General features: G+C 34.6%; 3 protein-coding genes across 5 annotated transcripts; all 3 read left to right on the top strand.

The window, feature by feature from the left end:
* The first annotated feature begins 1,159 nt into the window (after positions 1–1,159).
* LOC18037301 (LRR receptor kinase SERK2) lies at positions 1,160–5,224 on the top strand. Its single transcript, XM_024180823.1, has 9 exons — positions 1,160–1,224; positions 1,927–2,070; positions 2,684–2,755; positions 2,866–2,937; positions 3,023–3,126; positions 3,628–3,756; positions 3,837–4,178; positions 4,407–4,801; positions 4,903–5,224. The coding sequence occupies exons 2-9, from the start codon at positions 1,982–1,984 to the stop codon at positions 5,212–5,214; spliced, it is 1,515 nt and encodes a 504-aa protein (XP_024036591.1). The 5' UTR covers positions 1,160–1,224; positions 1,927–1,981; the 3' UTR covers positions 5,215–5,224.
* Positions 5,225–7,522: 2,298 nt separating this feature from the next.
* On the top strand, positions 7,523–12,809 carry LOC18036928 (LRR receptor kinase BAK1). 2 transcript variants are annotated; one of them, XM_024180822.1, is made up of 11 exons: positions 7,523–7,982; positions 8,771–8,903; positions 8,989–9,060; positions 9,685–9,828; positions 10,166–10,237; positions 10,351–10,422; positions 10,509–10,612; positions 11,133–11,264; positions 11,343–11,684; positions 11,913–12,307; positions 12,409–12,809. In XM_024180822.1, exons 1-11 carry the CDS (start codon positions 7,901–7,903, stop codon positions 12,724–12,726), a joined length of 1,866 nt encoding a protein of 621 aa, XP_024036590.1. In that variant the 5' UTR covers positions 7,523–7,900; the 3' UTR covers positions 12,727–12,809. The 2 variants fall into 2 exon arrangements, with proteins under 2 accessions (XP_024036590.1, XP_024036589.1); XM_024180821.1 differs by having other exon boundaries at positions 7,894–7,982; positions 8,771–9,060.
* An 882-nt stretch (positions 12,810–13,691) lies between these two features.
* LOC18036467 (protein ACTIVITY OF BC1 COMPLEX KINASE 8, chloroplastic) lies at positions 13,692–20,937 on the top strand. 2 transcript variants are annotated; one of them, XM_024180599.1, is made up of 21 exons: positions 13,692–14,339; positions 14,862–14,997; positions 15,394–15,563; positions 15,905–16,025; positions 16,156–16,256; positions 16,384–16,482; positions 16,578–16,688; positions 16,810–16,889; positions 17,008–17,077; positions 17,477–17,550; positions 17,664–17,733; positions 17,847–17,935; positions 18,254–18,378; positions 19,129–19,209; positions 19,302–19,362; positions 19,480–19,534; positions 19,623–19,721; positions 19,810–19,899; positions 20,083–20,142; positions 20,243–20,366; positions 20,468–20,937. In XM_024180599.1, the coding sequence occupies exons 1-20, from the start codon at positions 13,845–13,847 to the stop codon at positions 20,357–20,359; spliced, it is 2,304 nt and encodes a 767-aa protein (XP_024036367.1). In that variant the 5' UTR covers positions 13,692–13,844; the 3' UTR covers positions 20,360–20,366; positions 20,468–20,937. The 2 variants fall into 2 exon arrangements, with proteins under 2 accessions (XP_024036367.1, XP_006428063.1); XM_006428000.2 differs by having other exon boundaries at positions 15,397–15,563.
* The last annotated feature ends 1,618 nt before the right edge of the window (positions 20,938–22,555 follow it).

Genomic DNA, 22,555 nt, shown 5'->3' on the forward strand with positions numbered 1-22,555 from the left:
GTATTTCCCGTTAATGACAAACCTTCTTGTCGCCGATGCTGACCAGGAAACCGCGTTATGCTGTGTTGTGTCGTGTCGCTGCCCTTGTTTTCTATTCTAAGTAATGTGAATGCTTTGACTAGGCTCAACCAATGAGCCACATCAAAGCAGCTTCTTTGTCTTTGCTGTGAAATTGACTGACTTGTTAATGTAGTATGTCAAGTCAAGGGGAAAAGAAACATGTATTCATCTTGTGGAAAAATGAAGTACCCGAAAATTGGGATTTTTAGGTAGATGAAATTCAAAGAATCTTCCTTTGTCTGTTTCTCATAATTTCTGTCATCTTGAAATGGGATGTCTGAAGGACCATCTTTTGAAGAAACTACTGGCTTTGGCTTGGTAAAAAATGGAGGAAGAGTAAGAGATTTATCTTGTTTTGAGTCCAAGGGCTAAACTTAATTAGATTTTGAAGATCAATGGAGAAAAGGGTCCCTGTTCTTTTTCTTTGTCTGGCCTGGATGATGCTGGTGGTGGCTTCACCAATGGTCTCCGCTAATGCTGAAGGTTTCTTTTTATTTTCTTTTTTTCTCTCTTTCTCTCTATTGCTTGCTTCTTACGGGATTTTCATATGCATAGCTATTTTTTATTGCTTGTTAAGGTACTATGTTTAATTTCATTGCTTACTTGGAAAAGTTAATAAATATGACATCTATTTATGATTAATTTGGACTGTGATGATTATGGCTTCCATGTTATTCTATATTAGTGTGTAGCCCACAAGCTGTTTGAATCCAAGTGAAAGTTGAGTTGTTTAGATTTTAAGAATTTTTAAGTATATATCTTCCATTGGTTTCACTTGACTGCTGCAGATGGTTTTCCAAAATCAAGGTGTTTTAGTTTTTTCCTTCCTCTTTCCTTTGCTACAGAGTTGTATTTATTACTTTCTTTCTGAGCAGGTGAAGCTCTGAATAATTTTAAGTTGAAGTTACAAGATCCTAACAATACTCTGGAGAGTTGGGATCCCGCGCTGGATTCACCATGCACGTGGTTTCATGTAACCTGTAACAAAGAAAACAGTGTTACTAGAGTGTAAGCTACTTCATTTGTTGATCTCTTTTATGCACAGATGAAAGTCTTGGCAATCTTCCTCAAATATGTTTGTGTATCTACCAGTGATCTCGGGAATGCAGGATTAGCTGGTGAATTGGTGCCAGAACTTGGTCAGCTCAAAAACTTAACATACCTGTAAGTTACCTTTAACAATTTATGTAACTAACTGTTACATTACCGGAAGAACAATCATGTTAATATACCCATCGCTGTTCTAATACTCAACTGTTTAAGTTTACTGATCTCTTAACTTACTATCACCACATACACATATTTTTTATTAAGTTTGAAGTTTTGAGTCATGAATGGTATAATTGCTGGCTTTTACCATGCACTTTTCCTTTATCTTTAGGCACAAAGATAAAATGAACTGCTACTACTAACACTAAAATCCGGCAATTCTGCAAGTTATAACGAATGCTATCCAGGCTTCTTTTCGAAATTTGTAAAAATACCTTCATATTCCTGGAGCTGGTTAGTGAATTTTAGTTCATCTTGTTGCTTTTCTCAAGTTTTCAGGGAGACGGTTGTTGATTGCTTTGCTTCTGATGCTGAACTCTCACTCATGTGTCAACAGCACTTTAAACACTTGCAGATTTAACTTGGACTGAACCACTTCCTTCTTATTTCAAATCTATACAAATTCAAATATGAAATATCGTTATGTTATTTTAGACCAGTAATCTGGTTTATCTCTGTATACATACATACAAACACAAATTAAAGAATAGGTCACTTGTTGCATATTCTTTTTAGTTTGTGCAAGGTCTCATAAGTTGCTGTTTCCAAAGGTTTCATAGTTTTGTGAATTTATTTCTTTCCATACATCTACGACAGGGAGCTTTATGGTAACAAGCTAAGTGGGAAAATCCCCAGTGCTCTCGGGAATCTAATGAATTTGCAGAGCTTGGATCTTTACATGAACAATATCAATGGTTTGATTCCAGACACATTGGGTGAGCTGAAGCAATTGCAATTCCTGTATGATCATTTTCCCTAGTATTAAAATGATTGTCTATTACAGTTCATTCCTTCTTTCTGGTTGTTAACTTTAATTAGTTGTTTATCAGGATATTCATTTCTCACTAGAAGCAGGATATTTATGCATACTTTATTAGAATCTTGTAAAATCATCTTCAGAAAGAGAACTTCCAATTAATCCTTTGAGTTTTTGCAGTAAGACTAAAGAAGTAGATTCGCACTAGCTTCTGGATTGTTAAGTGGATTTTAAGTTGTTTAAAACTTTTGATCTACAAACTTTTTTTTTTTTTTTTTTTTTTTTCACTTGTTAGCTTCAATGAGGCAAGTTTATGGACCAAAGGCTTGTTATTTCTGCTTTTACAGGACAGCTTGCAATCTTTAGTGAATTTGGAAACTATTAGTGCTCTATCAGTCATTTTAGATCATATCGGAAGTAAACTACATTGATGCCAATAAGAAAAATTGAAGATATTGAGTAGGACCAACCTTCATTTCCGGATTTCATTAAAGATATAGAGGCACTAAATCTTCAAGTATGTTTTGGCTTATTTGCTAAATCTGTAACTGCTTGAAAGTTAAAAGTGTTTCTTCTTATACTTCTGTCTAAGGATAGTCGACTCAACAACAACAGCCTATCAGGTTCAATACCTACATCCTTGACTGGTATTTCAGGCCTGAAAGTCTTGTGAGTGCCTAAGTAATATGTTTTTCTCCTTTCTTCTTATTCTTCTTTCTCCATCAGTGTTATTTGGTTGTAGTGATCTGACAATTGCATTTTGTAATGTCGGTTCTCAGGGATTTATCAAACAACTTTCTATCAGGTCGTGTTCCATACGACGGCTCCTTTTCACAATTTACCCCCATCAGGTTTCTTGCTGATAAGTAATGTACTGATTTTTTCCCCACTTAAATGAATGCAAAAATGAAGTTATTTTTTATTTGCTAATTGCAGCTTTAATAACAACTCAAATCTGTGTGGTCCAATTATTGGAAAGCCTTGCCCTGGATCTCCTCCATTTTCTCCTCCACCTCCGTTCGGCCCAACATCTTCTCCAGGTAATCTCTTGTAGATCGTAACTCACTTTATCGATCTTAACGATATCAGTTTTTATTGCCATAACTACTGTGAATGTATCAGATAATGAGTCTAGCATACGACCTGGTAACTTAGTTTGAAAATGGGACATGGGGAACCAAAACTGCTTACATTTTTACCAGTTTTTCTTTCTTTCTTTTTTTTTTTGACGAAACCGTCAGAGTAAAACCTTTATAATTCAGGCTGTTTCAAAGATCTTTGCTTGAAAGCTTTGTTACTCTATTCTGCTACTGGTTTTGAGCAGAGTGCCCGAAAGAAATCAGGGCACGCACCATAGGCTCTGCTCTTATTTGCAAACGCACTAATGACATTGTTGACATTGACTTTTTATTTGGGATTGCAAAAATGCTTGAAAGAGTAGAGCGGTGCATCTTGTTCAAGCATGCTTTGTATGGCCAATTCCATTTCATGAAATGAGCATTAAAGGACTGAACAACTTTATGCCATCATTGTCACTTCAGGAAGAAATTCAAATGCCGTGATTGCCATAGGAGTTGCTGTAGGGGCTGCTTTACTTTTTGCTGTCCCAGTTTTTGGGTTTGCATATTGGCGGCGGAGAAAACCACACGAATTTTTCTTTGACGTACCTGGTAAGTTTGCAGTTGCTAAAATAAATTCATGTTGATGTTTTATTTTGGAATTCTCTTTTATTTGGTGTACATTTCTTCAGCCGAAGATGATTCAGAACTCCAGTTGGGACAGTTGAAAAGGTTTTCTTTGCGAGAACTACAAGTTGCTACAGATGGTTTTAGCAACAAGAACATCCTGGGAAGAGGTGGATTTGGCAAGGTGTATAAGGGACGCTTGGCTGATGGCAAATTGGTGGCAGTAAAAAGACTTAAAGAAGAGAGGACATCTGGAGGGGAGTTGCAGTTTCAAACAGAAGTGAAGATAATCAGCATGGCTGTGCATCGGAATCTTCTGGGATTATGTGGGTTTTGCACGACTGTCACTGAGAAGCTGCTTGTTTATAAATACATGGCCAATGGAAGTGTTGCATCACTCCTAAGAGGTAAGTGGTTCTTCTTCATCATTTAGCTTTTGTTTGATACTAGAGCAATTTATCGGAGGCAACCAGAATGAAGTGCACCGTGCCAAGAATACCTATCGCTAATGTCATTGTGATGATACTTCTTATTACATTGCTCTGCTGTAGGGCTATTTCAGTTACACTTTCAACTTAATTTGTTCATTCTGTATGATTGTGTGAACTGATGACCATTCTGATATGTTCTTGTAGAGCGGCAATCATCACTCCCGCCTCTTGACTGGCCAACTAGGAAGAAAATTGCTTTAGGGTCAGCGAGGGGCCTTTCATATTTGCACGAGCATTGTGACCCAAAGATCATTCATCGAGATGTCAAAGCTGCAAACATATTGTTGGATGAAGAGTTTGAGGCTGTCGTTGGTGACTTTGGTTTGGCTAAACTAATGGACTACAAGGACACCCACGTAACCACTGCTGTGCATGGCACCGTTGGGCATATAGCCCCAGAGTATCTCTCCACAGGGAGGTCATCAGAGAAAACGGATGTTTTTGGTTACGGTATCATGCTGTTAGAGCTAATTACCGGACAGAGGGCATTTGATCTTGCTATGCTTGCAAACGATGAAGATGTTATGCTCCTTGATAGAGTAAGGCTTAATCCACCAACTTAAGCAAAATGCTGTTTCCAAGCTTCTCTTGGTAAAAGTTTTTAGATTAATAACTGATGACTTATAATCCATTATGTCAGGTTAAAGGATACCTAAGAGAGAAGAAATTTGATATGCTTGTTGACAAAGACCTGCAGAACAATTATGATGAAACTGAAGTGGAGGAACTCATCCAAGTAGCACTCCTTTGCACACAAAGCACCCCAGTCGACAGGCCTAAGATGTCAGAAGTTGTCAAAATGCTGGAAGGCGATGGCTTGGCAGAAAGATGGGGACAGTGGCAGGATGCTGCGGTAAACCGCCGCAATGAACTTGAATTGGCTTCACTGCAGAATTTTGAAACCTACTCTACCGAAAACCTTTCTAATATGCATTTATCTGGTCCGAGATGACAGTCTTAACTTGGGAGTCAAGGAAATCATATAGTAAGCTTTTGTTCACCATTTATATATATATGGTGTTTTCTTTATCTTTATTTTTCCAGTTCGCGGTAGCAATTTGATTCATCTGTTGTTAAGGTCATCTTATTATCTGTATATAATGTATATCTTGACAAACGTGCAAATCATAATTATAATATTGTATCTTTTGCCTTCCGTGCAACATGTATGGTCATAGTTTTTTTTATTTGTATGCCATAAAAGTCTTGATCTTTGCCCTACTTACAAATCAATACCATGATAGAAACTGAGAAGACATAATTTAACACCCTCTTTTTTCTATTTTATAATCACTCTGCTGATATCGAATATGCTTTGCTAGCCTGTCATTGATACGGTGGCTTATTAAGTGCATGTTTGCTATCATTTATCTAATATCTATAAGTGTTCATTTAATTCCAGAAGTTTTTTTTTTTTGGTTTGGTTACCTTTTTAGTAAGGTTTTTTTAAGATTAAATAATATATTTTATCTCTACTAAGTTTAAATTTTGAGCTTTTAAGAAAGAAGAGAGGTTAAAAAGCTTTTTAAAATATTAAAATGTTTGAAATATCTATTATTTATTTCATTATTTTATTTTATTTCTATCATAGCATAACTTTAAAAAAGTTTATATATGAAAATAATTTTATAATTTTAAATAAAATCTCTCATTGACAATCAAATAACTATTTTTTTTTAAATCTAATAAAATTTATACCAACAAAAGTTCTAATGAAATAAACTCTATTTAATGAGTTATATCAAATAAAGTCCAAGTTTAAGGACTTTCAAACCTCCTATGATATAATATACAAAAGTTCATTAACAAAACTTAAACGCAAAAGTTAATTCATGAGTTAAAGTTAACTAGACTTCTATACTTAGGGCCTGTTTGAAATTATTTTTCGGAGGTTTAAAAGTGATTTTTAAAATATAAAAGGTAATTTTAGTATTTTGTAAAAAAAATTCAAAATCACTTTTGTCAAAATGAGCTCACCTACTGTTGATTTTGAAAAGTAAGGGAAGAGTAGCTTTTAAATTCTGATTTTAAGAATCAATTTTATCCTTTAATACAATTTTATAAATATCTTTAAAATTATTACCTAAACCCAAAATTATCCTTATTAAAATTGAAAAAAAATCAACATTTTAATAAATGTTTATTATAACTCATTAATATCAATTTATTAATATCAGTTTGTTGGTCAAATTACTATTTAATTTGTTTCTCTATATTATAAATTCAATTATCAATTGTTTAAAAATAAAAAAAATAAAAAATAAAATTAATATATTATAAAATTTATTTATAGTAAAAATTATTATAATACACAATTAAAAATATTACATGTATATGTTTTTATATGTATAAGTAAATTTTATACTACTTTATGTACATTTTAGTCATTTGCTTTCTTTAAGCAAATTTAATAATAAAATTTACCAAACGTCCATAATTGCTTTAAAAACTAACAGTACTTCTGAAAATAAAATTTACGAAACACTTAAATAATTTTATTCACACAATTAATTATTTTTACAGTACAACGAACAATAATTATTTTACAAATTACAACATTCTCAAATTAGCCCTTAATTTGAAAACCTATTTACAATCAATTACATATTGTCTCTTTAAGACATTTTAGTTGTGTGAATTTTAGTCATTTGCTTTCTTTAAGCAAATTTAATAATAAAATTTACCAAACGTCCATAATTGCTTTAAAAATTAATAGTACTTCTGAAAATAAAATTTGGGAAACACTTAAATAATTCTATTCACACAATTAATTATTTTTACAGTACAACTAACAATAATTATTTTACAAGTTACAACATTCTCAAATTAGCCCTTAATTTGAAAACCTATTTACAATCAATTACAGATTGTCTCTTTAAGACAAATGGAACTAAACTTTGGAAAAGTTCAAAGTGTAGAATTTAAATCTTATATTGTAAGATTGTATGCTTTAAACTAATATCGAAAAACACTAGGGATTCAAATTCTTTGTTGGTACAAATTGATGTGATGCTTTTATGTGCCCACTCCAAATAAACTTGTGAGAAAATTTTTGGGGAAAAAAAAGTTTGCTCTATTAATTTTTAAGCATGTATTAAGTTATTAAATCAATAAGCCAAATTTATCTAAACAACCAAATTTTTAAGGAGAGACAGAATGCTTGCTTACAATTATAAGCGACATGCCAAGTCTTGGCTTAGGCATGTTGGTCGCAATCAAAAGTAGTTTAATGACGAAGACTATTGACATTGACCCTGAAACTGTATTATGGTGCGTCTCATTTTCCTATTTTACTTACTGTACGCGCTTTGACTTGGCCCAGTCAATGAGGCAATGAGCTACTCAGCCACATCCCGCCAGCTTCTTTGTGAATGCTGGGAAATTTACTCACTTAGCGCAATGTGTTGAAGTCAAAGAAACATGTATTTTCGTGGAAAAAAGTACACATAAGCATTCAAGAATCTAGCATGTAGGTTTCTCATAACATTAAGTTTTAATCATTATTATCTTGAAATGGGAAGTTTCTGGGAATCTTTTGAAGAAACTAACTGGTTTTGGATTGGTGAAAAATGGAGGAAGATGAAGAAATTATCATGATTTGAGGGCAAGCGCAACGCTTAATTTGATTCTGAAGATCAATGGAGAAAAGGGTTCTTGTTTTCTATCTGGTCTCGACCATTGTGCTGGTAGCTTTACCAATGATCTCTGCTAATGCTGAAGGTTTTTAACTTTTCGCTTGCTGGTTGGTTTATTATATTCATAATTATATTGTTCAATTTCATTTGTTTTTAGAGCAATTTGAGGATTTTGTTTTTCATTGATGTGAATATGTTGCTACGCCAATACTGTTTAACCCATAAGCTATTTATATTCAAATCAAATGAGAACAATGTTGTCATACCATCTGTTCCATTTCAAATTAGCTAGGATACTATAGGTTAGTTAATTCTAATGAATAAGTTTGGCAAGATGGTGGTGATGTTCTTCACATCAAGCTTGGTATTTTAGGTACTTAATGCTTGTGTTTGATGTAGCGTCATGTATTCATTTCTGAAGAGAGATAAAAAAAAGTTCTGCTCTCATTAGCAATTCACTAATCTTGTTTTGGAGGTTTGGGTGATAGGAGAATTGAGTACTTTCCTTTTCTGGTATTGGGCTTTGCTTCAACTTGTTAAAGGCTTGGATAATATTTAAGAGATCAAGTTGGTAGAGAGTTTGTACTACCTCAGTTGGCAGGGGAAGAAGTGGTAACATTAGAGAATTTGCAAAGCTAATTGGTTTCTAGATAGATGATTAATAAGAAACTCCTTGAATTTCCATGCTGAGGTTCTACAGTTACGTAAATTTGAGCTGTTATAGAGTTTTAAGAATTTTGAGTATATATCGTCCACTATTTTCATTTGATTTATGCAAATGGTTTTCCGAAATCAAGATATATTTCCCTCCCTCTTTCCTTTGCTATGGAGTATAAGCTTGGTTTTTGTAATTGTTGCTTTCTTTCTTAGCAGTTGATGCTCTGTATATTTTTAAGTCGAAGTTACAAGATCCTAACAATAGTCTGCAGAGTTGGGATAATTTGCCTGGGAATCTGTGCACGTGGTTTCACATTACTTGTAACCCTGAAGGCAGTGTTACAAGAGTGTGAGCAACTTCATCTGTTGATATCCTTTTTAATATTCATTAGAGTGTTGCAATCTTCCTCAAATCTGTTTGTTTACCTTATCAGTGATCTCGGAAATGCAGCATTATCTGGTGAATTGGCACCAGAACTTGGCCAGCTCAAAAATTTAGAGCTCCTGTAAGTTACCTTTAACAATCGATATAGCTAATTGTAACGTTAGGAAAAGAGATATAGCAGTGCTACACTAGTACTCAGCTCAGCTCAAGTTCAACTTCTTCCTCTCTCTATCTAGACAAGTTTTCTTAGGTGTCTGAAGTTCTGAATCATGAATGGTAAACCAGTTGGCTTTACTAGGCAGTGTTCCTCATGTTTATGCACGAAGATAAAATGAATGGCTATTACTGACAGTAAAAACGGCTGTTTAGTAAGTTAGAACAAGTGCTAACCATAAATCCATTTTTTGAATGTTTAATGTTTTGGCTGGCTAGTGTGATTTTAATTCATCTGATCACTTTTTTCAAGTTTTCTGTGAAACGGCTGTTGATTGCTTTACTCGTAATGATGAACTGCCCCTCATTTCAACATCAATAATGAATGTTCCCGATATAACTTCAACTGAACCATTTCCTTCTCATTTCAAGTCTCATCTGAATGTAAAATATTGTCATTTTATTGGCTGTCTATTAATCAATTATCTCTGGCAACAAACACTTCCGTTCTAGTCTTTGGAAGGTCTAGTTTGTTGTTGTTACCATGGGGATTCCTACTTTGCCAGTATATTCTTCCATTTGTCTATTACAGGGAGCTTTATGGTAACAACCTACGTGGACATATTCCTAGTGCTCTTGGGAATCTGACAAAATTGAAGAGCTTGGATCTTTACTCGAACTTGTTCAATGGAACTATTCCAGACACATTGGCCAACCTGAAGCAATTGAAATACCTGTATGATCTTTTCCCCTAGTATTAGAATGATTGCTTACTATAGTTCATTCTTTTCTATTTGGTTATAACTGTTTTTGATTTTTATCAGGAGACTCATTTCTTACCTAGAAGCAAGAAATTTATGCGAAATTATGTACATCTTGTGTTTTTGGAAATACCTTGTACTCTATCAGTCACTTTAGATTATATCGGTACCAAACTAGGACCGACCTCTATTTCCAGATTTGATTTGCAGATATAGAGGCATTAAATCTTCAAGATGTTTTTTTCTTATTTTCTAAAATTTTTATTATTGAAAACTAAAAGTGTTTCAACTTGTACTTCTATATAAGGATAGCCGACTCAACAACAACAGCCTGTCAGGTTCAATTCCTACGTCCTTGACTACTATCACAAGCCTGAATATCTTGTGAGTGCCTATGTAATATGTTTTTCCCCTTTCTTCTTATTTTTTATTTCTCCCATCAGTATTATCATGGTTATAGTGATTTGAAATTTGGATTTTATAATGACGGCTCTCAGGGATTTCTCGAACAACCGTCTATCAGGGCCTGTTCCAGACAATGGTTCCTTTTCACAATTTACCCCTATCAGGTTTCTTGCTGATAAATGATGTACTCATTTTTTCCCCAATTATATGATGACAAAATATGAAGTAATATTTCATTTGCCAAATGCAGTTTTGAAAACAACTTAAATCTGTGTGGTCCAAATACTAAAAAGCCTTGCTCTGGATCTCCACCATTTTCTCCTCCACCTCCATTTGGTCCAACATCTTCTCCAGGTAATCTCTCATATTTCTTAGCTTACCTTATCAGTATAATCGGTATTAGTTTTTATTACCATAACAGTTATGGAAGTATCTGATATTTTCTAGAATTTGACCTGGTAATGTAGTTTGAAAATGGAGCGTGGGAAAGTTAAAACACTTACTATTTGCAAGTTTTTCTTAAATTTTTTTTAAGAAAATTGGCAGAACAAAAATTTACGATTCAGATTGTTTCAAAGATTTTTGCTTATCTTCACCCAAAAAACAAAAAAAAAAGAAAAAAAAAAAGAAAAAAGGATCTTGCTTTCCTCTGCTGCTGTTTTTCAACAGAGTGCCCAAAAATTATCCGGTCATGCATTATTAGCAAAAGCACCACGGATATGGTGAGGTCAAATTTTTATTTGGGAGTCAGGGAGTGCAAACATGCTTAAAGAGTACAATGGTGCATTTTGTTCAGACATGCATCTATAGGCCTAAACCCATTTTATGAAATAGGAGTTCACTGAACTGCATTCTGTCTTCATTGTCATTTCAGGAAGAAATAAGTCAAATGCAGCAATTCCTGTGGGAGTTGCTCTTGGCGCTGCTTTACTTTTTGCTGTACCAGTTATTGGGTTTGCATATTGGCGGCGAACAAGACCACACGAATTTTTCTTTGACGTACCTGGTTAGTTTTCAATCTCCAAAATGAATTCATTTTTTTGTTTCATTAGGAATGCACTTTTAATCGGGTTACATTCTTCAGCTGAAGATGATTCAGAACTCCAGTTGGGACAGTTGAAAAGGTTTTCTTTGCGAGAACTACAAGTTGCTACAGATGGTTTTAGCAACAAGAACATCCTGGGAAGAGGTGGATTTGGCAAGGTGTATAAGGGACGCTTGGCTGATGGCAAATTGGTGGCAGTCAAAAGACTTAAGGAAGAGAGGACATCTGGAGGGGAGTTGCAGTTTCAAACAGAAGTGAAGATAATCAGCATGGCTGTGCATCGGAATCTTCTGGGATTATGTGGGTTTTGCACGACTGTCACTGAGAAACTGCTTGTTTATCGATACATGGCCAATGGAAGTGTTGCATCACGCCTAAGAGGTAAGTGGTTCTTCTTCATCATTTAGCTTTTGTTTGATACTAGAGCAATTTATCTGAGGCAACAAGAATGAAGTGCACTGTGCCAAGAATATCTATCGCTAATGTCATTGTGATGATACTTCTTATTACATTGCTCTGCTGTAGGGCTATTTCAGTTACACTTTCAACTTAATTTGTTCATTCTGTATAATTATGTGAACTGATGACCGTTCTGATATGTTCTTGTAGAGCGGCAATCATCACTCCCGCCTCTTGACTGGCCAACTAGGAAGAAAATTGCTTTAGGTTCAGCGAGGGGCCTTTCATATTTGCACGAGCATTGTGACCCAAAGATCATTCATCGAGATGTCAAAGCTGCAAACATATTGTTGGATGAAGAGTTTGAGGCTGTCGTTGGTGACTTTGGTTTAGCTAAACTAATGGACTACAAGGACACCCACATAACCACTGCTGTGCATGGCACCGTTGGGCATATAGCCCCAGAGTATCTCTCCACAGGGAGGTCATCAGAGAAAACGGATGTTTTTGGTTACGGTATCATGCTGTTAGAGCTAATTACCGGACAAAGGGCATTTGATCTTGCTATGCTTGCAAACGATGAAGATGTTATGCTCCTTGATAGAGTAAGGCTTAATACACCAACTTAAGCAAAATGCTGTTTCCGAGCTTCTCTTGGTAAAAGTTTTTAGATTAATAACTGATGACTTATAATCCATTATGTCAGGTTAAAGGATACCTAAGAGAGAAGAAATTTGATGTACTTGTTGATAAAGACCTGCAGACTGATTATGATGAAACTGAAGTGGAGGAACTCATCCAAGTGGCACTCCTTTGCACACAAAGCACCCCAGTCGACAGGCCGAAGATGTCGGAAGTTGTCAAAATGCTTGAAGGCGATGGCTTGGCAGAAAGATGGGGACAGTGGCAGACTGCTGAGGTTATCCGCCACAATGAACTTCAATTTGGTCCACGGCAGAATTTTGAAAAGATAGTTTACTCTACCGACAATCTTTCTAATATGCATTTATCTGGTCCGAGATGACAGTATTAGCTTGGCAGACAAGGAAATCATAAATCCTTTCGTTCACCATTATTAAGGGGTTTAATCCGTCCTTGTTTTTGCAATTTGATTCATATGCTGTGAAGTTCATCATATAATCTGTACATCATTGGTTATGCACATAAATTTCTCTAGGGTAGGTTATGAACAAATTTGTCTCTAAGGTACACTCCTCAAAGCCCAAAGCTCTTATCTTTCCTGCAATTCTCGCAATCTTACTGGTTAATTATCCTAAATCAATCGCTCTCATATAAGCGATATCCTCAAGTTATATATATATATATATATATATATATATATATATATATAATTCTTTTCTAATGTGAACGTACTCATTTTATTTTCGTGCTGATACATTTTAAAATCGTAAAATTTAAAAGAGTTTGTTTTTAATCCTTTTAAACTCCATAATTTTATAATTCATTAAAAATATTAATTTTTTTAAACTGTACGATTTTAAAATATGTTCACATAAAAAAAAAAGAGCGTTCCCACTTATATATATATATAAAAGCTATAAGTAAATAGACCTTATTATTTACTTAAAGCTGGAATCGGGGATCCATTTTTTCATCATTTTATTTTTGAATCATGTCAATGCATGCAGTGCAGATCAAAGTTCCAAGACGATTCTCAGACGCCTCTAAATTTTAATTGTCATATTTTAATATTTGTAATTTTCGAAGGCATATTTGCATTATAAATATATTTATATTTAAAAAAAACCATTCTTTTAACACGTAAGCCCAGAAAAGTTTCGAAAATATATTCCAAACAAATATACAGACAAACGATGAAACAGATTTTGTGGCCAAGGCACACACAGAAACTTTTCAACCAATCAGGCGCCTCCGAAATTTGCTTCACTGATATCCTAATGCCACGTGTCCCATCCACCTCCACCCCTTCCCTCCCTTTTTTTTTTTTTTATATTTATTTTCTCTTGAATTTTTCAGTTCATTGTCTTATTCTTTTACTCTTCTTGTCTCCCACACACCACAAAGCCACTGAGTCTCTGTCAAAAAAATCAATGATGAATCAAAATTAGGAATTAGGGTTCTGATTTTGATAAGTTTTTAGACATACCCACCTGAAAGGAAATGGCTTCTTGTTCTTGTTCTTCTTCATTGGCTTTGCCAGAACTCAGATTTTTGTCTCCTAAAGCCGCTTCGAGATACCATCTTTCACTCTCGAAACAGTCTCTTTATAGAAGTTTTTTGTATAAGAACTACCCCAGATGCAATCTTGGCCGTAGGATTAGAGTTGCTGCTGGGAAACAAGATGGGAGTGTGGTAGTTGAAGAAAAGAGGGAACCTGAGTTCATCAAAGGACTGAATGATTTTGAGGTTAATGGAAATGGCTCTGCTAGTAGGAGTGATAGTGTCGGTAGTGTTAATGGTGGTGTTAATGGGTATGCAAATGGGAGTTTGGTGAAGTATGTGAATGGGAATGGGAATGGAGGAGTTGCAGTTGAAGTAGTGGGGCAAGTTGAAGAGGAGGAAAAGTTGAATAAGGAAATTGAAAGGAAAAAGAAGGTTGAGGAGATTGGGAAAGAAGACGCTTGGTTTAAGAAAAGTGGCCAAGAGAAAGTTGAGGTGTGAATTTATGATGAATTTGATCATGTTAATGGTGGTTTTGATTTGTTTCCTTTGAACTTAGTTGTCCATTTATCTTTTGTGTAGAGTGTTAATCTTTGGTACCAGGTTGGGAATCAAGTGGTTCTTGCTCTTTTTAGCCAAAATGCAGATTCGATCTCTCCTAAAGTGTTTTGGTTGGAATTTAGATACTAATTTTGGCCTAGACATAGTTACCTAATGTGGTATTAGTGTCAAATTGATGAACAGTTCAGATGTTAGAGTTTCTTGTTTCTGCATGTGTTTATATATTTGTTTGATCCACATGACATGCATTTTGAGAAAATCCAGTCTTGCAAGTAACGGGGCATCTTGTAGTTTAAAATTGAAATCATTTCTCTTAGTTTCTCACATCAGGAGTTACTATTTTACCTTTATGTGTATTAGTTGCTTCTATGGTCCTATTTTAGAAGGAGGCATAATTGAGGAAAAAGAATTCTAGGTTTGGTGGCATCATAAATAGTAGTGGATTACATGTTACAGGTTTCTGTTGCGCCGGGGGGCCGCTGGAGTAGATTCAAAACCTACTCGACGATTCAAAGGACCTTGGAAATATGGGGATTTGTTCTGACATTTGTCTTCAGAGCATGGTTGAACAATCAGAAGTTTTCTTATCGAGGTCAGTCATTTCTAGTTGATTGGTCTTGGGCATAAACTAATATAGATTGGACTTCTGCCAACGTTGCAGAGCAAATTAATTTTAGTTAGCTTGAGTGATTTTGTATTCTCTGTTGTCATGACTGTACTGTGGCTAAAGAACATCCTAACTAATAAAGTGTCCCCATGTATCCTATACGTTACATGATTGTTTCAAGTTTGGTCAAGAGATCTATCTGATACTGAGCCCACATATCATGACTAATACCAAGATTTTTTATCCCAATTCTTTTCCTTTTTCCTCGCTTACTCCTGAGGCTTCAGGTCAATCAAACCTCTAAGACTATTTATATTCAGTTTTTAAGTCTTTTCAGTGGATAGTCTGTATTTAATCCTGACAGTAGATTTATAATATAAGCAGGAGGAATGACTGAGGAAAAAAAAGTCCTAAGGCGGAAGTCCCTTGCCAAGTGGTTGAAGGAAAGTATTTTGAGATTGGGTCCTACCTTTATCAAAATTGGCCAGCAGTTTTCTACAAGAGTAGACATTCTTGCTCAAGAATATGTGGATGAGTTGTCCGAACTTCAGGTTGAATTATATTCAATTGAAATGTAAATTTATTGATGCGTCATCGCTACTCATGCTTCTTATCTTGGTATCATAACTTTACAGCCTATATGGCGATGCATATTTTTCAGCGTAATCAATATTATGTCAGTTGGAAATTATTTCATTATTTCATTCAAACTATGCCTGATATGATGGATGATTTTCATTAAAACTTTATGTAGACTATTAATTTTTTCTATATGGCAATTGTTGCACTAGTCACATGTTTTGTATCAACGTCTTTTGTAGTTTTTCAAATCTAGAAAACCATTATCATTTGGTAATTAATTGAGTTGATACTGAATGCTAACTTTATGCAGGATCAAGTCCCTCCTTTCCCATCAGAGACTGCTGTATCTATAGTTGAAGAAGAACTTGGAGCTCCCCTGGATGATGTATTTGAACGTTTTGATGTTGAACCAATAGCTGCTGCTAGTCTTGGTAGCTTTAATTTCCTTTTTAAATGCATTTTTATGGGCAAGCTTTCTGAAATCAGTGGACCAAATTTGTTGAAGCATTCCAAGTAACTCATTTCGACTGAAGAATCCAAATATTCATCTTTTCTTTGCAGGCCAAGTCCATCGAGCAAGACTGAAGGGAGAAGAAGTTGTTGTTAAAGTACAAAGGCCAGGTCTCAAAGATCTTTTTGATATTGATCTAAAAAACCTGAGGGTGAGGATTTATTCTTTCAGAATTCTATGTGCAGTTCATCGTCTTAGTGCGCTGCATGGTGCTTGAAAGTTGAAACTTCTGCCATGTGTTATGACTCATAGACTGTTATTATATGTTATACTTCCAGGTAATAGCTGAATATCTTCAAAAGATTGACCCAAAATCAGATGGTGCAAAGAGAGATTGGGTTGCCATATATGATGAATGTGCTAGTGTGTTATATCAGGTATAGAATTTTTTAAAAATTTTAATTTTTGCAGCTTTTTTGGCTCTCTTTTCATTGCTTCTGTTTGTCAAGCTAATAATATTTAACACTTTCAGGAAATTGATTACACCCAGGAAGCTGCTAATGCTGAACTTTTTGCTAGTAATTTCAAAGACATGGATTACGTAAAAGTCCCAACGATATTTTGGGAATACACCACACCACAGGTTCATCCTTCAGAGAATTGGCCTTCTTTCATCTCCTCTGCCTTTCTCCTTTCATTCCTTTTTAGATCACCCATAGTATCTCACTACCTCATTTTGTATTTATTCATGTATTTATGTGTAGATTTTGACCATGGAGTATGTGCCGGGGATCAAAATAAACAGGATACAATCTTTAGATGAATTGGGTGTTGATCGAAAAAGGTCCAGACAATCCCATCACAAGTTCTAGTCATATCATGATATAGTGTGGTACTTTCCCTTCTGCTTTCAATGCTAAGCCACTCAACTAAACTTTCTTCTCTCTTATTGCGTTGTGCAGGTTGGGTCGATATGCGGTTGAATCTTACTTGGAACAAATTCTTTCACATGGTTTTTTTCATGCTGACCCTGTAAGTTTTTATTATTCACTTTTTTGTGATGTAAATAAATGCTTAAATCGGTAACTTGCAACTTTCTAGTCCAACAAACTTGTAGAATTAGAAACTGAAGCATAAACTCTAAGCTTTTTGTAGTTTTATAGCTGAAAACAGCATATATTTGCTTGCATTATTGAAATCAAGATGCTCGGTGCATATGTTTATTTTTACCTTACAGAAGGGAGGGCTCCAAAAATCTTGCTGCAGACCTTTGATTCTCAAACTCTTAAGCTCTTCTATATGAACATACTGTTTCTTTCTTTTTCTGTCTAATATAAAGACAACCTATACAAATGTATCATGATTACATGATGGCATCTATGCTAATACCGGTCTGTAACATGGACGTCTCTCCCTTCTCCCATTCTGCAGCATCCTGGAAATATCGCTGTAGATGATGTAAATGGTGGAAGATTGATCTTCTATGATTTTGGTATGATGGGAAGGTACTTTCTAGACTTTTTGTTAAATACTTACTCTAAATATTCACAAGTACTTTTTGAATTTTTCTTTGGTTACCTCCCTTTGTTAAAGTATACTCTCCAATGGCTCCATGCAGTATTAGTCCAAACATTAGAGAAGGTCTGCTTGAAACATTTTACGGAGTTTACGAGAAGGATGCAGACAAGGTAGACAAATATCCTAGGTTCAAGATTATTTCTATGGTACTTCGTTGTTAACTTTGTAGTTGCCATGGTTGGCTGTGGTTTACTTCTTCCCGGAAACTTTTACCTTAGTGCAGGTCCTTCAGGCAATGGTTCAAATGGGTGTTCTTGTCCCTACTGGAGATACAACAGCTGTCAGGCGAACAGCACAGTTCTTCCTTAACAGGTGTTCTTGATGAAAAAAAGATAATTGCCTGTTTTCTTTCCTCGATTGATTTTTTTGTTTACATAAAAACAATGGCTGAAGTTAATGAACAGTTTACATTCTTTTCTTTGGCAATCATTTCCTCGATGTTAAACTAATCACAAAAATAGACGAAGCTTTAGACAAATAATTGTAAGCAAGATGTAATCAATATAGTGATCATGCATTCTCAACCAATTAATGTATTGAATATACCAAAATAACAAGATTATGTGCAGTGTAGATGTTCCATTAATTTAAGTGTTTTTGTGACATTGCAATTCATACAACTTATTACAGTTTTGAAGAGCGTCTTGCTGCACAAAGAAAAGAAAGAGAAATAACGACCCAAGAACTTGGCTTTAAAAAGCCATTGAGCAAGGAGGAAAAGATTGAGAAAAAGAAGCAACGCCTTGCTGCAATAGGTAATTCACCTTTCTTCATTTTATCTTTATGATATGATTTGACTGGTTATCTGGACTAGTTGTAGAAAATAGGTGCCGAAATATATGGGGCCTGTTTATATTTGCATTTGGCCAAACCCATTCATCATTTACCATGCTGGCTGGTCATATGTTAGTCTCAAATCTTAATGCATTTAACCTGCTCCATGAATTCTTGTAGTTTTCTTCTTACTGAACACAGTGAGTGAAGAATAAGTCGGCTTTCTTCAGCTGTCAGCTTTGACAGTTTGGTAAACAATGTTTTTGCTCTTGTAGCTGGGACCAACTGTGGCTCTTTTTATATCAAGATGTTGGGAATAGCGCAGCACAGTAACTGAAATCTTAGGTTGCTATTTGTCCAGTATTTATGACAGCTGTTACGAGTGGTATATTATTGTAGTAAATCTGCTAAAAGCCTTCCACATTTTATTGCATTGACCATTGAGTATCTTATTGTATCTAAATGAAGAGTGCAAATGCAGAAAGTAATTTTTAAATTAATTGCGTTGTCTGCCTTGATTTAGTTTAGATTTCTGAACTTTGATATACTGCAAATGTGCACCGAAGGATTTATATCAGTCAATTCTGCAAACTTTGTTTCTGAACACACAACCCCCCACAAAAAAAAAATTTCCACAAACTTTTTTTTTCCTAGTATTATAGCATCCTCTAGTTCTTTGGACTTCTTTGCTATTGGAGTTGCTACTCACAATTGTTGTAACCTCTTACCAGGGGAAGATTTATTGGCCATTGCAGCTGATCAACCTTTCCGATTTCCAGCAACATTCACATTTGTTGTCAGAGCATTTTCAGGTAATGTTTAAGTAGTTAGGTGGATTTGTTGCCTTATGTCACTTTATTCAACAATGACCTCAGAATACTGAGAAGGGAATACTTTTCTGCAGTTTTAGATGGCATTGGGAAGGGCCTTGATCCTCGGTTTGACATCACTGAGATTGCTAAACCGTAATTGTGTCTAAGCTGCCTCAGTCCTTTCAAAATCATTTTATCTGAGATCCTGAGAACTTTTCAATCTTTTATTTGAATGTGTAACTGACACATTATGCCTGCTTTTCTCTATAGTTATGCAATGGAATTGCTCAAATTTCGTGAGGCTGGAGTTGAAGTTATCTTGAAGGCAAGCTCGAGTTATCTGGATTCTGCTGTGATTTTGTATACTGCTGTATATGGTTCCATTTTCATTATCTGTCTTTTAAATGTTTCAGGATTTCAGAAACAGGTGGGACCGGCAAACCCGTGCATTCTACAACTTATTTAGGCAGGCTGACAGAGTTGAAAAGCTTGCAGAAACTATCCAACGATTGGTAGGGTGTAGTGTTGTTTACTGTACTCATATCACTTATATTACATGTCTTGTCATATTCTTCTAATTTTGTTTAACTCTATTTGTAGGAGCAAGGTGATCTGAAGCTTCGGGTTCGAACATTAGAGTCTGAAAGGGCATTCCAACGTGTTGCAGCTGTTCAGAAGACAGTGGGAAGTGTGAGTTATTCTGGCTCATAACCTTATGGACAAATCGTACTAGTACAAATTCTTTTCTTCGCTCTTGGAAATGTTCTTTCATCTCTCTATAGTCATTGCTTTGATTTGATAACTTCATTTTGTGAGAATGATCTCTTAAGCCAGGAAATCCACTTAATGGTTATTTCTTTGACCAATCAACAGGCTGTAGCTGCTGGAAGCTTGGTAAACCTTGCAACAATTTTGTATCTCAATTCCATTCGAGTAAGTCATCCGTTGTTTTTTTTTTTTTTGTCAAAGTATTGTGCGCCATTTGGTTTGAAAATTTCATCTAATCAATGTTTCAATTGATTATCTATCTTAGGTACCAGCCATTCTAGCATATGTCAGTTGTGCATTCTTCGGTTTCCAAGTCCTCTTTGGAATCATAAAGGTCAAGAAATTAGACCAACGGGAAAAGTTGATAACAGGAACTGCATAACCAGTTGGTTAGTAGAACTTTGCCTGTATCTCGCTCCTAGCATGCTTGTTTAATCCTTTTAATCTTTTCATTCAAATATGCAATCATATTGCTATTCCTTTTCTGCAGACTCGTTACGACTGTAATGTTGGAAGTTCATCTCCTTTGGAAGCTCTAGTTTTGAAACTCGAATTTCCTTGCCGACTCAAAAATCCTGAGAGCCATATGAATGTTTTCTTTTTTAACAAGAAACTGGGGCAAAGTCTACAACTCATCCACATCCCTCCATTTTCAAAGCTTAGATTAGAATGAATTTTCCACAAATTATTTCATTAAATGAGTATCTTGCTGTGTATTTTTAATTTTTTTTTTGTTGGGGGGGGTGTGGGTCTCGCGCTGCTGGGCTAGTTGATCAAGTTATATATAATAACAGTTTTTACAGCCTTAGCGTAGAGTTTGTGTTTGTGCCAATTTTATGGCCAAAATATTGGATCTATCATTTAGCCACCCATGGCCATCATCCTACTAGATGGGATGTCCGTAAGCTTTTGTATAATTGCTGTAACATAGAGAAAGTTTTGAATAAAAATTTCTGGATTTAATTGGTAGCTATCAAATCCTTATTTTTTTATTTTGTATATTGCCAGTTCATTGAACAGACCCACAGAATTATAATCTTTTTTTCTTTTTAGTATTAGTTGTGATCTGGTTTACAGAACATGCAAATTAAATAATACCATGAACATAAGTCAAACACAAGCCAGCATTTGTACTTCTAATTAATTTGCAATTTTATTTAATAATTATCTCTTTGAATATGACAGTGAATGTTAGAAGAGGCTAGCTTTGTAATGTTTCCCCGGAAGATGCCATAAATAATTTATTAATGATTCCACCATTTGTGATCAAGAAGCTGGCACTATAATTAATATAAGATTGTGTTATTGTATATCCTTTTAACCCAATGGCTAAATAAAGAATAAATTCCAATTTACTCTTTACTTACAATGACAATCTTTAATTTATCCATCCTTAAAGGTATGAAAATATCAATTTACCCTCATTTATTGTTAAGAAAATTAAAGAAAAAAAAAGGTAATCAATGCACCCGGTTATTTGTCATCATATTCGAAAACGAAGATGGTGGTAAATTAAAACTTTTGTATTTTTGAAAGATAAGTTGAAGGTTCTTATTCTATATTGAGTACAGGGTCGACTCAAGATAATGTCCTTAGGCAAAAATTTCAAAAAAAAAAAATATTGCAATTAAAACTTATTTTGCTTTACGTATACAACTAGAAACTAATGCTTATGATAACAAGTTAAAAATAAAAATAAAAAGAGGTGTATGTTCAATTTTGTGAGTATAGCTTTGAAAAATAAAGGTTAGGAATAAATTTTTTTTCATTTATTTGTAAGAGTATATTTTCAATTTAGTGCTTGACTGATCTCTAGACTATATTAAAAGTGTATGGATTTAAAACTCTAATAGATTAGAAGTAAAATTATTTTTTTCTCAATTATTGTGAGAGTGGACTTTCTAGTTAGTGCTCAACAGATCTCTCGATTATATCACAAGTGTATAGATCTAAAATATCAGTAAATTTTAGATTATAATAAGTTTTTAGAATTGTAATGTAACAACTTTAAAAAAAATTGAAACAAATTAATGGGTCATGAGATTGGACGAGAATTCAGTATTAATCTAATTTTTGTGCTTTTTAAACTATCTTTTGAGTTTTAATATATTGAAATAGAAATATGCTTCTTTTTAAATTTTAATGGGCCATTAAAATATATTTAGAAAGAATTCAGATGGACCTTAATGATATATTGGAGAAGAAAATAAAACTTATTTCACTTGAAAATTTTACTTTTAAAGCAAAGACAACATGTAAAAAAATTAATTTATCCTAAATTAGGGTATTAATTTTAGATGAAACCCTAGGCAATTGTCTTATGTAGCTAAGGATTGAGCCACTACCGATTGAGGATGAATTGAAGTTTACCATTAAAAAAACACAAGTATAAGAGACAAGAGGGGAACAGACGCGAAAATCTGAGGGGCCAAAACATTATATTTGTAAAGTTTCATGGGCCAAAGAATAAAATGTTGCGAAAATAAGGGCCTAAATCGTCAAAGAGCTAAAGTTAGATGATATATATATACCGCGAGCCTACTATCCGAGCTGAAGTTATGTTCAGGATTCGAAATTT

This window comes from Citrus clementina, unplaced genomic scaffold (genome assembly GCF_000493195.1).
Source record: "Citrus clementina cultivar Clemenules unplaced genomic scaffold, Citrus_clementina_v1.0 scaffold_7, whole genome shotgun sequence".
Classification (NCBI taxonomy): Eukaryota; Viridiplantae; Streptophyta; class Magnoliopsida; order Sapindales; family Rutaceae; genus Citrus; species Citrus x clementina.